Source organism: Camarhynchus parvulus, chromosome 1A, assembly GCF_901933205.1.
Source record: "Camarhynchus parvulus chromosome 1A, STF_HiC, whole genome shotgun sequence".
Classification (NCBI taxonomy): Eukaryota; Metazoa; Chordata; class Aves; order Passeriformes; family Thraupidae; genus Camarhynchus; species Camarhynchus parvulus.
In genome coordinates, this window is record NC_044586.1 from 29,934,788 (window position 1) to 29,950,715 (window position 15,928).

At 36.7% G+C, this 15,928-nt stretch overlaps 1 protein-coding gene across 6 annotated transcripts in view; it reads left to right on the forward strand.

Moving 5' to 3' along the window:
- The window catches only part of ATP2B1 (ATPase plasma membrane Ca2+ transporting 1), a 60,496-nt gene that overhangs the window by 30,977 nt on the left and 13,591 nt on the right, over nt 1–15,928 (forward strand). For all 6 annotated transcript variants that reach the window (XM_030961119.1, XM_030961120.1, XM_030961122.1 and 3 more), the window contains exons 3-15: nt 685–882; nt 1,705–1,959; nt 2,040–2,165; nt 2,533–2,676; nt 4,977–5,015; nt 5,361–5,522; nt 6,864–7,078; nt 8,279–8,521; nt 10,879–11,120; nt 13,704–13,941; nt 14,821–15,000; nt 15,089–15,176; nt 15,465–15,571. In XM_030961119.1, the coding sequence (XP_030816979.1) occupies nt 685–882; nt 1,705–1,959; nt 2,040–2,165; nt 2,533–2,676; nt 4,977–5,015; nt 5,361–5,522; nt 6,864–7,078; nt 8,279–8,521; nt 10,879–11,120; nt 13,704–13,941; nt 14,821–15,000; nt 15,089–15,176; nt 15,465–15,571 (2,237 nt within the window). The remainder of the gene's footprint in view (nt 1–684; nt 883–1,704; nt 1,960–2,039; nt 2,166–2,532; nt 2,677–4,976; nt 5,016–5,360; nt 5,523–6,863; nt 7,079–8,278; nt 8,522–10,878; nt 11,121–13,703; nt 13,942–14,820; nt 15,001–15,088; nt 15,177–15,464; nt 15,572–15,928) is intronic.

Consider the following 15,928-nt stretch of genomic DNA (forward strand, 5'->3'; position numbering starts at 1 on the left):
GGGCTCTCTCTGTGTAAGAGGAGATAGAAAGTGAAGCTTCAGAAGAACAAATAACTACCACCATTCCAGGTGGAAGCAGCATCATAAAAGTGGTTGCATCTTTCCACATGGTGCCTGCAGAGAGCTTCAACCATTTTAAATAGTATTTTATATAATAATTATTATGGAAGTATAATAATTATAATAGTCACATTTTTAATTATAATAAACATCTCATTATAAATGTTACATTACTTTTAGGATCCTAGGATGTTGTGTCTGAATACAGAATCCCTACACTGGGAACCAGAGCTGCCTTCACGGGCTGTGGTCTTGCTAAAGCTTTATGGTGCTACTCAGTCTCAGTAGTAGTAACTCTACTAATGGTCTTGTCTTGCAAACTTGTTTACTTTGAACAAAGGTATGTCTGTTATTATTACTCTGTTCCTATGTCAGATTAAGTGACATATTAAGCAGGTAGACCATCAACTTTATTTTGGCAAGGTGAGAATTGTAAAATGGAGCTGGCTTTCTATAGTGACTGGTTTAAGGGTATTACTTCCGTAATTATGTTTGAGATGTGGCTTTTTTGGTTTTGTTACTGAAATATGGAGTGGGACTTGATTCCATGAGTGGGAAACTTCAGTCACTTCTAATGTGAGGGTGAAATGTGTATGTCACTAACTTTGTCTTATTGTTACATAGGTTTAAGTGGAAATCCAGCAGATATAGAAAGGAGAGAAGCAGTTTTTGGGAAGAACTTTATACCTCCTAAAAAGCCAAAAACATTTCTTCAGTTAGTATGGGAAGCACTACAGGACGTTACACTAATTATATTAGAAATTGCAGCCGTAGTATCCTTGGGCCTTTCTTTTTACCAGCCTCCAGGAGGAAATGAATCGTGTAAGTAAACTTTTTGAAAAGTAGGTATCTACTATTATTATACTACTGACTTTCCTGGTTCAACATGCCTGTACTGTAAATCTGATGGGAGACAGTAAGTCAGTGGAAAAGCAGCTTATTGTTCCTTATTGAGAGCACATTGCTAAAACTCTAGCTTGCCTTAAAAGGGCAACATGAGATTTCCTTGGTCATGATCTGGTATTATTCTGACCAAAGGTAAATTGCAAGCAGCAGGAACAAGAAATTGTTTGAAATCCAGTCTCTGTGCAAGTGGGGTTTTTTTTAGCTTTGCCTCAAATATTTAAGCAATTTATAATTTGCAGTCATGGGCTTTCTTTGAGGAGTCAGCAAGTCTGAAATTTTCTTTAATTTGTGATACGACACTGGTAACTTTATAATTTAAGAAATGAGGCTATATTTATACTTTAAACAGAAAATAAAGGGATTGTGACTTCATTTAACTGAATTTTTGCAGTGATATCTGGTTTGTTAAGACAAACGTAAAGTTGGATATGTTGACAAAGCAGAGTGTTGTTTACCAGTCTGGCATTCTTATGCCATCATTTAACAAAATAAGGGCAGGAAACTTTCTCTCTATCAATTTCTCTTGTGCTCAGATAAGCAACGTGGTTTAACTTCAAGTTGCTCTAGCTTTCAGGTTCTTTATCTTCTTTGTATGTTACCCTTACAGAAATAGAGGTGAAATTGCAAAGAAGGCTAGCATGGAAAATGTTTAGCAGCTGCAAGTTTTTTGTGTGCCAAAACTTTCATTGTTGAAATATCTTTGTGAACTTTCTTAAATCTAAAACCTGTTTTCTGCAGTATGTGGATCAGTAAATGTTGGTGAAGAAGAGGAGGAATCTGAAGCAGGTTGGATTGAAGGAGCAGCAATCCTCCTATCTGTAGTTTGTGTGGTATTAGTAACAGCTTTCAATGACTGGAGTAAAGAGAAACAATTTCGGGGATTGCAGAGCCGTATTGAACAAGAACAGAAATTCACAGTCATCAGAGGTGGCCAAGTCATCCAAATACCAGTAGCTGACATAATTGTTGGAGATATTGCACAAGTGAAATATGGTAAACATATTTTTAAAGTTGAACTTTCTTTTATTTTTAAAAAAGGAACTGCAGTCAACAAACCCAGTGATCTCTCGTAGGTGACCTTTTACCAGCTGATGGTGTACTCATTCAAGGAAATGACCTCAAAATTGATGAAAGCTCGCTGACTGGGGAATCTGATCATGTTAAGAAATCTCTGGACAGAGATCCTATGCTGCTGTCAGGTGTGTAGCATTTGACAATTTTTCAATAAAGTAGGTTGTTTCTGCAGTAAGGTGGTTATTTAAAATTTTGTGGTTAGAACTAGCAAATTGTTTTTTATCCAGGTTGTCTCCTTGAACTATCCCAAACCAGTCCACAAAGTAGAGAACTTTGTTGGAGTGATCAGACCTATAAAACTGACAAATATTTTGTGTAGTTGCTTATGGGTTTACTTTCCAGATAGCTTTGGCAGCTAAAGCTTTAGGGGGAGCACAGTGGTACATACACACAGCTCAGAGTTTTGTCAAAGTCAAGGCTGAAAGCTAACTTCCTCAAAGTACTTCTGTGCCCTGCTCACGTCTCAGTGGAAATCCTGATTCAATCTTTCAGGTACACATGTGATGGAAGGCTCTGGAAGAATGGTGGTTACTGCTGTAGGTGTGAACTCTCAGACTGGAATCATCTTTACCTTACTTGGGGCTGGAGGAGATGAAGAGGAGAAGGAGAAGGAAAAAGAAAAGAAGGAAAAGAAAAGTAGGCATAATAATCTTAAATACCTTGTTGGGGGAGTGGGGATGGTGGTGAACTTTTGAATATTACTGGATAAAAACATGTTCCAGTCATCCAAAGCCAGAAAGCTTTCTAAAAAACTCATACCTTGTGTAGGTTTCACAGGAAAAACAACTTGGGTCCAGTGACCTGAGAGTGCACCACTGCTACTAACTCTTGTCACATGGAATTTAGTTAAACTTCAGATCCCGTTGATCAGTCAGAGTTTGGAAAGTTTGCAATTACTAACTAGCCATACATACCATGTATAAATAGTTAAACTCTCATCCTGTGTAACTTCAAGGTGCATTGATGTCTAATAGCAAATACTTGTTTATGGAAAACAAGTTATTATGAAGTTTAACTTAATAAGTATCTAGTCATACTTATAAGTGACCTTTTTATCAGAGGGATACAAGACAATAATGGAAAATTCACACAGAAATGTGTTTAAGATTCTCAGAGACTTTCACACTCAATAGGCAATTGCTAAAATGTGTGCTCTGTGGAGGAATTGAGATTGAAATTTTTTCGTCTTGTCCTAATCCACAAATACTTTACAATTCTGACCCTTCTTGAAACTTGAAAAAAGTGAGTTTCTTTACAAGTTAGAAAAATTATTACAAGAAGAATTGAAAGTTTTAAGTTAGTTTCAAGCTCAAGCATGACAGCAAAAAGTAAAAGCTGACCTGCCACACTTGCAGTCATTAGTGTGAAGCAGTTGCCATCCTGTGACTTCCCCTTACAGAGGAAGGAGAAGGAAACAAATAACAGTACCGGCTGCTACAGGAGATATGGAGTGGATTATAGCTTTTATTAATATTCTGCCAGTGTTTATTATTCTAAAAGCAGAAGTCTCTTGACAAGCAGTGTTTTGGTGTATCCTAGGACCCAAACACTAGTGGAGTTTTTTTGTCTCTCAAGATAGAGAGGTTCCTCTTTCCCTTAAGTTAGGTGCCTAATAAGATTCTCCTTGATAAAACTTGGGTTAAACTAAATTACCTTCTCTGTGAATGTTAAGGAGATTATAGGGACTATATTTAGCCAGCTGTATATGGCACAGTTCAGAGTGAAAGCAAATGTATGTACAAGCAGTTGCAAGTAATTCAAATGTAGAACTTCGCTCCTGAAAGAGGAAGAGAGGAACTAGGGGAGAAGAAATACAAAATCAGGAAGCAATGATGAGTTCCTAAAAAGTCTGAGGTGGCATCTTCCAGAGAAAATGAACATTTTTTTTTTCCTGTTAAGCTGTTGTGAGAACGCTGGGAGAAATCTTATGTATAGAAATCAGAGTGTGTCTACAGTAATGGTGTAGTGGAGATATTAAATGTCATGCCAGACGGGCTGGTTGATAATTTGATTTTCTTCTACTTGAGTACTGTTGTAAATTTTGGTCTACATAACCTAAGGCCAAAGACTTGGTGAATTACCAGTAATCCTGAAAATGTTTGGGTATTGTTCTAAATTGCTCAATTTTGTGCTTTCATTTCAGGTTATCACAATATAACCCTTGCTTTCTCTACTTAAAAATAAAGTTTGTCACTTTCTAAGCCCCCAAAACCAACACGTGATGTGTTAGTCTTCCAACCTTTAATATTTCACTTGTTAAATTCTGTCATTATTTCACTGTCCTTCTTTACGATCTCTTGTTGAGCCTCATTTCTGAACACAGGTAGGAGTGATATTTTATTATGAACTTGAGCTATTCTCACTGTGATGTATGTTACATTGCATACAGATTTATGCTTATGTTTGTGTAAATAATAATCCAGTAATCCAGTGCTGTACCTCCACTAAGCTTTGCTATGGATTTATGAGTATTTTATACCACAGTAGCTTCTGCAATGTTGTACAAAAGCACTGATTCTCAAAGTGAGACCCTGCAGTTTATTTACAGAGGTAGTCAGATTCTGGTGGCAAGAATTGGAGGAATACAGCAAGATGGAGGCCACCAGAATCACTGAATTGTCACAAATATCTTTCCTAGAAAAACATGTCAGGATGTCTTTTGTGAAGCTTTCCTCACAAGCCATAAGTGTCAGTATAAGTAATTTGTGCAAACTTAACCATGGTAGATTAACACTGCATCAGTCTTGTCTGGTAGGAGAAAAGTAAAGTCCAAAAAGTGCCATGAGCTGTTTCTGTGAACAGACTTACATGTTTTACTTTTTTGTAATGCAGTTTCCTGTTTTAGCAGAGTAATGTAGTTATTATGTAAAAACATAAATAAAATAATGAATTCTGCACAGCCAGCTTAAAACACAACTTGTTTCCCTCTCTGACAGGTAAAAAGCAAGATGGAGCTGTTGAAAACCGTAACAAAGGTAAATGCAGGTTCCCTGATTCTTTCTTGCAAGTCTCTGTTTTCTAAGAGTGTAGGTGAATACAGACTTCCCTATAAAAATGCATATTGAATGCTTATATCCAAAGTTCTTATGGTAAGGATGGTATAAGTGAATCTGCCCAAAACAACTGCTTCACTGAACCTGGTATTCTATCAGCTATACACAATACACTTATTTAAACATTCATGTATAGTATGGCCTCTCAGGATAGAAGATAATTCTCAGTGCTATTATATTTAGTGGAGCTGGGTATTAAGCTTTTTAGGTAACCTTGATTTGAAAGACTCACCAATGACTAAACTTTTTTTTGATTTTAACTTCTAGCTAAAGCTCAGGATGGTGCAGCCATGGAAATGCAGCCGCTGAAGAGTGAGGATGGTGGAGATGGAGATGAGAAAGACAAGAAGAAAGCAAACTTGCCAAAGAAGGAAAAGTCAGTTCTCCAAGGCAAACTCACAAAGCTTGCAGTTCAGATTGGCAAAGCAGGTACAACGTCTTGGTACTCTCCTTATGTTGATGTAATGTTAAAAAAAGTTGGAACATGCATAGTTTGTGAGGAGATAAAATAATCAAACCACTCAAGGCTGGCTACTTAAGTGCAAAATTCTAATGCTTGTAAGTATGCTGCTGTGCCTGAGTATGCTGATGGCATCTCAGGCTCTGTCATGTGGATGGCTTTTATTTTTCCTTAGTTTAAATAGAGTCAGGCTTTCAAGTGCCAGTTTCTAGGAGGGGAAATTCCAGCTTCGTACATTGGACAACTGTTATGAAAGATCTTTTTAGGTTAGACGTAGCATTTAGCAATGTACCAAGAGAACTGTAAATTGAGTGAAGCCTGGAAAATGTGGTACAGTCAATGAGATTATCTTTAGTACTTTCAGAGGCTTAGAATTTTCCACTTAACATATGCCTTGTTGATACATATGCCTTATTGACTTCCTACTTTTCTATCAGCTAATATTCAGCTGCCTTGTCAAAATCTTTGGTTGATTGTTTCTGCCTGAAAGTAGGCTAAAACAACAGTGAAGTTCACTATAAAATTTAGGCTATATTATCTAGTGTATAGTGGTTTAATTCAAATATTTCAGGATAGTCCATGTAGAATTGTTGAAAGGTTCAGACTGGAAGGAATGTCAAGACTTCTAGCCCAGCTCATGACTCAAGAAGGGCTGACTTTAGCATCTGGGTCAGACACTTACAGCTTGAAATGGAGCAATGAAACTTTTAGCTGTAGCACTCTGCAGTTGTGTATGGTGATATTAATTTTTAAGTGAGATAAACAAATTCCATTATATGTGTACTGTAAACTACTGTCCTCATCAAAGATTTTTTTTTCATATCTTCCAAGAGGTGTTATGTTCCTTTATGTACCTTTTGACCCATTGTAGTTCCCCACACAGCTTTAATACTCATCTACTTCATGCATGGATTTGCCTGTCCTCCTGCTTTGAGACTGCACTGAAGCACTCTACTGAATCAGTCAGCATAAAATTGGTGAAGGCTTCCTGAATTTTTTCACTTCTTGTTCTGCTTAGTCAATTGACTTTACATATTGGTCTGTCCTGTTACTAATTAGCTCCATGCTTTTCAATTAAATTGGAGAAAAAAAAAAGATTTCTAGGTACTTCTAGGTGAAATGCATGAGGAAATACTTGCATTGGAAGCGGGAACACCTCTGAGAGCTGCCTCCATGTTTTGACTTGCTTGTTTGAAACCTTAGTTCTAATCTAGCTTGTATAAGGGCAGAAGTATTTGCATGTATCTACAGTCTGTATTGCTAAATATTTGAAACAATTTCTTAAAACTGTTTATTCTCTTTTTAACAAGGTTTGTTGATGTCTGCAATCACAGTCATTATCCTTGTGTTATATTTTGTAATTGATACCTTCTGGGTTCAGAAGAGACCTTGGCTTGCTGAATGTACCCCAATTTATATTCAGTATTTTGTGAAGTTCTTCATTATTGGAGTTACAGTCTTGGTGGTGGCAGTACCAGAAGGTCTTCCACTTGCAGTCACTATATCTCTGGCTTACTCTGTTAAGGTAAGTGGGTAGAGGGCAAATAGATTTTTTTTTTAAGGTAGGTGGACATATTCATCGGCTGTTAAATACAAACTGAGTTTTACTGCTGCATCACAGATATATATATTTATGTTAGACTGGGAAGAAGCTTTTCTTGTTTTCTGAACTGCATAAGACTTCTCCTGCAATACTTTTCTTCATCTTTGAATGAATACACACTGACAAGAACGGTGAGCATTGCCAGCCTGTTGTCACCAGCTAAAGATAAATGGGTTCAGTATGTAGCATTGTAGCATTTGCTTACAAGAAACAGATGTCTTAGCGTTTGTAAATAACAAACTTTTCTGTAAATGTGAACTACCTAGCTGTTGCATTAAAAAATTGCTATGAAAGCTTCTGGATTGATTTTTTTTTTGGAAGACTAACTAGTGTAAAGCATTTTGTTTTCTGCTTACTATACAGCACGTTTTTTTTAACTTAAGCTCTTTGTGTTCTTAATTTTCTTACTGTATCAGCGTGCTGAGACTGATTATTTATCTAAAATCTATTTGTAAACACAATGGGTGCTTAGGCTGTGTTCTAAATTCATAGCTTACAGCACTTACTAGTAATAGCCTTACTGTATAATTTGAAATTTATCTTCCTCTAAGAGGTGAAAGTACTATAGAAGCCTGTTAAGGAAAGAATTTAAAGTGATATTTAATCTATGAAACTCATGTAACCCTCACTATTTTAGTTGAAACATTAGGTTCCCAATTTGTATTTGATTATAAGTCTGAATTTAGGATCTTTGAAATCAGTATTATCTGATCTTCAGATAGACCAAATAAGCTGCATTAGACTTTTCTTGTAAGCAGAAACATTTTTTAATCATTGTATCTGGTAAAGTTCAAAGTTTACCTCTTCTCAATTTCTAAATATTGTTATAAACTGTTTTCTCCTAACAATCTGAATAGTATCAATAGTCAGTGTGACATGAAGGTACAGGGGATTAAGATTGTACTTATGTACCTTGTTCAAAATGATGCTTACTGTGACATAATGGACTTCAGGAGATCTATTCAGAAAGTGGCAGCTGCAAGTTCTTCCTCTGAAATATGCCAGATAACTTAATGACTGAGTGTTTTCTGAAAGTGCTGTGTAAGGCTGGATCCCATAAATGAGAATTTCTGAAGTCAAGTAATGGTCATGGATTGCTGTTAACTGCTTTTATTTCCTTAGAAAATGATGAAAGATAATAACTTGGTGAGACATCTGGACGCATGTGAAACTATGGGCAATGCCACAGCCATTTGCTCAGATAAAACGGGAACATTGACTATGAACAGAATGACAGTGGTCCAAGCCTACATCAATGAAAAACATTATAAAAAAATTCCAGAACCAGAAGCTATTCCAGAGAAAACTATGGCTTATCTTGTGACAGGAATTTCTGTTAATTGTGCTTATACTTCCAAAATACTGGTAAGTTGATTTCTTAATTCCAATCAAGATAACTGAGTAACTTCCTCAAAAGATGCAAATTGTCTGATGGCCACAGGCCATTTCGGTGTAAATGTGTGGCACAATGCAGGGTAAGGTATCTTGTACCTGCTGTAAACTGCTCAACCATTCATTTGAAACTTAATGGAAAAAATAATTTATTTCAGTTAGAACTGATAATTCAAAGATAACATCTCAAGATAATTTCCTTTCAAGTTCACAGTTGTTTGTTTTTATAAGTGGGGCTGTTTATGCCACTTGAAGAGTGTCTTGCCTGGATTTGAGCACCATTTGAAAATAAATATTAAACTATTAATATTGAAGAGTAGTACATTAAATAAAATATAATGAAAAAATGTAACTATAGGTAAGGATTTTGATGGATTTTTATTCCAGATACTGCTGTGTAAGTTTGTAAGCTTTAGAATTGTAACATATTTGCCAAAATCTTATTTGAAACTTGCAAAATGTTTTGAAATGAAAGACTAATGGACTGTTACAGATTTTACCTAGTGGATTATTTAACATTTTGTGTGCATTATTTTCTAAATCTCTAAACATAGGTTCCTTGCTATAGTTATTCCAACATGTATAACTTACATTCTTCAGGCAGTAAAAATAATAAGTAAGATTTAGTAAATGAATTAGCATGTCAAGATTTTGCAGAAGCCTCCACTATGGATGCTTTGTACACAAATAGCACTGAAAACTGAGTTCAAAAGCTACTTATCAGCCTATAAAAATGGTATGTCTGCAAGAATTTCCACAATAGAAGTACTTGAGGCAGCGCATAAAGTTTGACAGCACTGATTTCTCTGAAACAAGATGGAAATTCTATAATGAGTTACAGCACATGAGGAGTTTCACAGTCTGTCTTCTAAAGCTCTTTCTATACCAAGAACAAGGTAGCTGTATGTAAGCTGACCAAGTCCCTTATTACTACAATTTTAACTGAATTACATCCACTGCAGTAAAGTTAGGCTGCTTTGCAGAATCAGAGAGGGCTGAAAGGGACCTCTTGAGAGAGCCTCTGACCCACTCCTCCTGATCAAAGTGAAGTCAGCTAGAGCACATTGCTCAGGGCACTCACCCAGCACTTAATAATCTCAAAGGATGGAGACTTTGCAACCTTTTGGGCAGCCTGATCAAGTATTTTATCACCCCTAGAGTAAAAGGTGTTTCCTTATTGAGTTTCAAGATCTTCAGTTTGGATCCATTGCCTGTTGTACTTTCACTGGGCACCACTAGGAAGGTCTGGCCAGACAGTCCTTAGCCTTGTTCCAGCCATGTGCCTTATTCAGACATTCAATACACATCAAAAAGTTTCTCTCCCAGAGTGTTGTCTTCTCCTGACTGAAGCTCATCCTCGTATGTCGGGTGCTTGAGTCTCTGTATTATCCTTGTGTGCCATGGATGCACTTACTCCTGGATGTTGGTATCTCTCATACTGGGGCACCCAGAACTGGGTGTCTCAAACCGCACATTAAAGTGAATGTTTTCAAAGTGTGAGTATTCAGTACAGCCAAATTCAAAATCTTGCAGCTCTGAACAATGAAAATGGACCACTGACTTATGATTAATGTAGTTCAGCTCTAGCCACCTAAGACATATCAGATGAAGTAAGTGCTTCTCCATATTTTGCTTCAAAAAATACTGTGGTGTTATGCATATATAAACTCAAATATTTTGAGATAAATACTTCTTTAGTTGCAGGACTAGCATGTGCATAACCCACATTGTTGAGATAAGAAACTTTTTCTGGTATTAAAGGATTGGAAACTTGTTTCTGAACTCTTTCCAGTTAAATAGGCCATGGCCTGGAAAACAGAACTTGTAGTGAGACTTAAGAAGCTTAAATGCTTAGTTTGTTCAGAAGAAGGCTAACAGGTGATGTGGTCATAGTCTAAGTCATTGGAGAATTATTACAGGAGAGGATACTTTAATTTAGCAGAAATAATGCCATTTAGCTTGCTGAAGTCAGTATATGTGAACTTATCTGTACTTTTAAAATCCAAAACAATTGTTCAGGGTCTACACTCAATTGATCAGATAAATATTTAAAGTAATGGAAAATGCCCTTTAGAAAGGTCATGTTGGGATTGATACAAACTTAATGGGTGATTTCTGAAGGACTGAAAGGTCCTAAATAGGTACAGAAGTTACTTTTAAAAAGCAGCATATGACTTTAGATTATGACTCATAGGAATTTATTAAGTAATTACTGAAAAAGAAAACCTCCCCATCCCAGAACTAAGCTTGTCCTTCCTTGTGTTTTAAGTGCTATGCTTCAGTGGTTTATAAGTTAACCTAATCAGTGATGGTTCTTGTTCTTCTTGCAGCCTCCTGAAAAGGAAGGTGGCCTACCACGTCATGTTGGAAATAAAACTGAATGTGCCTTGCTGGGATTGCTCTTGGATTTAAAACGTGATTATCAGGATGTAAGAAATGAGATACCAGAAGAGGATTTGTACAAAGTGTACACCTTCAACTCTGTTAGAAAATCGATGAGTACCGTGTTGAAAAACTCTGATGGCAGTTTCCGGATATTCAGTAAAGGTGCCTCTGAGATAGTTCTTAAAAAGTAAGAATGACTATTACTGTGATTCAGCACTTAACTTTTGCTATGTGTTGTGATAGGTGGAGAGACTGATATGCTAAACAACATAGACAAGTATTCCACAGACTATCAAATCACAGATAAGGGCAGCAGTCCTACACCCTTCAGCTTCACAGCTTGTCTCCTCCTGTTCTCCTGTTGTTTGACTTTCTGCAGTAAGATCGGCCATTAGCATTTCAAACACTCCAGCCCTACCCCTCAAAACAAAAGAAAAGAGAAAGAGATGGTCATCATTCTTTAGTTAAACTATTTTACTTTTAGGTGTGGTTGATCAAAATGCTCACCTGCCTTATAGTAAAGTCCTATCAATTGATATGCCTAAATTCCAGGAAGGGCTTGTACCTTTGAAGAGTGATTACTTTTAGCATATTACTGCTTAGACTGTGCAACTTTCTGTTGAAGCTGATAATTTTAACAGGAGCTTGAACTTGAATGTTCGAGCCACTTGAGGGGTTTTAATGTGACAAAGCAATTGCTTCCTTATCCATCTGCCCACCTAGAAAGGATTTATTAGGATGAGATTAGACTTAGTGAGCGATTAGGTACCACTGGGACAAACCTTTATAGGTGTGAAGTCAGCTGTGGTAACTCCTAACTAGGTGAGGAGAGATGTCACACATGTATGCATCATGTTCTTTAGGAACAGCAGTTGGTAGCCAGGCCTGTTTTGGTTCTGATGTCGAAGTATTTCTAGTCTGAGTAGCACATAGATTATATTCATCAGTTAAATTTACTTTTTTGCTTGTTAATAGCTCCCCAAATCATTACCTAGGAAGGTACTAATATACTAAAGAAAAAATATGAGCTCTTCCTTCTCCTCAGCTTTTTGCTGAGAACAAAATGTCAATCTTTAAAGGACTCTTGTTCTTGATATGAAACTTAAAATCTTTTTTTTTGCAAAGCTACATTTTAAAGCCAACCTTATCAATGAATAGATGGGCCTATATTCACATTACTTACACCTTCTGAAGTATTTTGTAACTTACAATATTGGACAACTGAACTGTAGAAGCTGCTAGAACTCAGTCATCCCAGACTCATATGGTCCACTTGACTTAGTAACTGAAATAACAAAATAGATAATAAGAGCATTTAGCAAAGAACAAGAAAACCTAGACTGATTTGGATATTACAGGAATAGTGTTCAAATAGCAAACTACTTCAGAGTATACACTGAATTGGACAAAGATATAGCCATCATAATCTGCTTCCTATGCAGTACCTGTAATCTGGTTTGTCAGTTGTGCTGCTCCTTCTCTATTTCAACATATATAACTACACTTGAATAGTGAAACTTAAACATGAACATTTATAAGGCACAAATGAATCACTAGTAAGTGTAGAAGTGCAGAAACTTTTGCAGGTAAAGCACTTTCTTTTTTCTTTCCTTATCACTAAGTCAAATATTTGAAATGAGTTCCAGTGCGGTTTTGCATGGAATTTATTTATGTGTATTTAGTCATATTGGAATGTTTAAATTGGTCACCAGCCTTATGATTGCAGCTAACACTAGATATCCTTAATGATTGCTGACATTTGAACCGATAAGTAAAATCATAAAATTCACACAGACTTTGAATTTCAGTTATGATATGAATTTTGAAGCTCTAAGGGACTGCTTCATTTTAATTTTTTGTGTGAGGTGGAAACTTTTAGGGGAATTCCCTAAATCCTTGGACCATACACTTAACTGTAACACTTGTCATTTTTAATAGCATTACTTTATGGCAAAACTTTGCAAAGAGCCCATGAGCAAGATTTAATTTCTTGTTCAAATCATTGGTAGTGTTGTATTCATGGCATCAATATTCATAAAGTATATATGCTCTCCGTGAAAGCAGTGGCATCTTTGGCATGAAGAAACGTAATTAGGGGAGCAAGTATTGAAATGCTAGAGTGCATAGTAGTGAATCCAGTCTCCTATACAAACATTTTAATCAGTTTCAATATTTGTTTTTAATATTTCACATTGTCTCACATACCAGATGCTCTCTGAATTCTCTGCACTTAGATTGGGGGGGAAGGGCAAAGGCTGCAAACTTTTTTATTCTTAAGGGTAGCAGTACCTAAGTTTGCTTATAGTGCTGTAAATTTAATGCTTGCAACTGTTCAAGCAGCTCATGAGTGTTCTGAAAGTGTGTTTACTTCTGAGACTGTATTGCTGTTAACAAGGTGGGATTATTTTGCTGAGCTTGAAACTGGATTGCCTGACTCAACCAGTGCAGACACCAGTCTGTTTACATACAATGGAGAAATGGATACTTCTGGGAGGTAACTGATGTTTGTGTGTGAAATTCGTCGGGCATTACTTTCATCCTAGGATGATTGGCTCAGTTTAACTTTCTACAGAAAGTATGTTTTGCAACTGAAGAAAGTGCATTTGGAGAAGATTACCTTAGAGAGATACCACTACTGGCTTTTTGTGCCTGTGTGTTAGGGTCTAGCAAAAACACAGCTTATAGAAACTTATTGGACTTGACTGATATGCTAAAGAGTGAGTTGAACTTCTGGTTAAAATTTGATAACTGTTTAAACCTTTCTTTCCAGGTGCTTCAAAATACTGAGTGCTAATGGAGAACCAAAGGTATTTAGACCTAGGGACCGCGATGATATTGTGAAAACTGTAATTGAGCCAATGGCCTCTGAAGGTCTCAGAACCATCTGCCTGGCATTCAGAGACTTCCCAGCAGGGGAACCTGAGCCAGAGTGGGACAATGAAAATGATATTGTTACTGGTCTGACATGCATTGCTGTTGTTGGGATTGAAGATCCTGTGAGACCTGAGGTAGGGTCACCAGCTAAGCTGCAGTTATTCTGTTACACGGGATTCATGTTTTTCATCATGCAGAGTAAAAGGAACTGAACTGCTATTGTATGCCTTAAGCATAGTTAATAAATGAAAATCTAATTTCTTAAAGGGAAAGTTAATGGAGCTATAAAAGCAGATTAAAACTACTTAATGTCACTTATGCTGTGTTACTGAAGCTCTGTACAAACTAATAACTTAAGGTACTTACTGTGCAGGATCTCAGTAAATGAAACAACTTTTTATTTTTTTACCACTTGGAGTATTAGGACTTTTGGTTTGGATAAGATTAGCCATTGTGCTTGTTACCAGCTTCTCATGGGGAATGTGGAGAGAGGTGAGCTTGTCGCCTGAGAACTGGGGGCAAGGAGTATGGCTTGTGGTTGAGGTGTAAGGTTTTTCAATAGTGAAATCTTTTATGCCCATATGCATGTGGAAATTGGGGCTAATCTGCACTACTGTCACTTCACAGTAAAAGTTACTGATGAAGTAGTGGCGTATGAGCTGTAGTTTATTTCACATAATCATAAATAAAATGTCAGTACTCAGTACAACCTAATATGTCATGAGGATTTTTGTGGTATTTTGAATACTGTAGTATTTGAAAAATTGCAGGAGGGAGCGGAACAGATATAGCAGTGGCACAAAGCCCCTTGCCAGAATTGCAGCTTGTGTGGTTTTTAGGAAAAGAATTGTGGTATGCTACTTAATTTTTTTTTAATGTTCCATAACTACAGTCTTAATTTTAAAATAGCAGTTATCCTGTACTGAGCCATAAACATTCCTTTCACTCACACGTCTAGATTTAGTTAACTAATGCACAGTCTCTGAGCCTGTGGGGTTTTTCCTTGCTTACAGGTACCTGATGCAATAAAAAAGTGCCAACGTGCAGGCATAACTGTACGTATGGTCACTGGTGATAACATTAACACTGCTCGTGCTATTGCACTGAAATGTGGTATTCTGAATCCTGGTGAAGACTTCCTGTGTTTAGAGGGCAAAGACTTTAACAGGAGAATACGCAATGAAAAAGGAGAGGTAAGCATACTGACTCTCTCAGCAAGTAGAACAACAGATACTCTAAGTTTCCTACCTATGTAAAATACAACCAATGCTCTTTCTGCAGATTGAGCAAGAGCGAATAGATAAAATTTGGCCAAAGCTTCGTGTTCTTGCAAGATCTTCTCCCACTGACAAACACACTCTAGTAAAAGGTAGGTAAAAATTCTCTGAGCTTTTAAGTTGGATTTTTTTCCCTGTGCTTCTAGGAAAAAAAAAATTAGGACTGAGCAATGGGAAATGCTTGTGAAGATGTTTCCAAATGATTTTTTTCTTTTCTGCTTGAGAGGTAGAGCAAATAAGAACTGTTTTTGGTGACTGTTGTGTTTGTTTGTTTTTTGTTTTATGACTGATAAAGACAAAACCTGGGTTTCTCTTTCAGGCTAAGTCTTTTCTGTGTTGTTAATTTATAACTATAACACTTGTATGTCATTTTATTTTAGGTATAATTGACAGCACTGTCTTTGACCAGAGGCAAGTTGTAGCAGTAACTGGTGATGGTACCAATGATGGTCCAGCTTTGAAGAAGGCAGATGTTGGATTTGCTATGGTAGGATTTTTTTTTTTGCATCCTCAGTATTTTATCAATGACTTATCAAATCACTTCAGATTGAAGAACATTGTTTCATGAGCAGGAAGACCATAATGAAAGAGACTGCCAGTTGATGTTCAAAATGGCTTTGGAGGCCATATCTTGTACATCTGAAGTACAATTGAAGCAACAGCATTTTATGATAGTGTAGGATCTGCACTTGTCTGGATGATTTGTTACATTACATGGCTTTCTCTTGCTACCCTTTCACATGGCTGCCAAACGGTGTCTTGGCTTTTAAGTGCTTATACTGCATAGACTCATGCTTTAAGTATGTGGGTTTCAGCTTCTTTCAAGACACAGAGTAAGATAGAT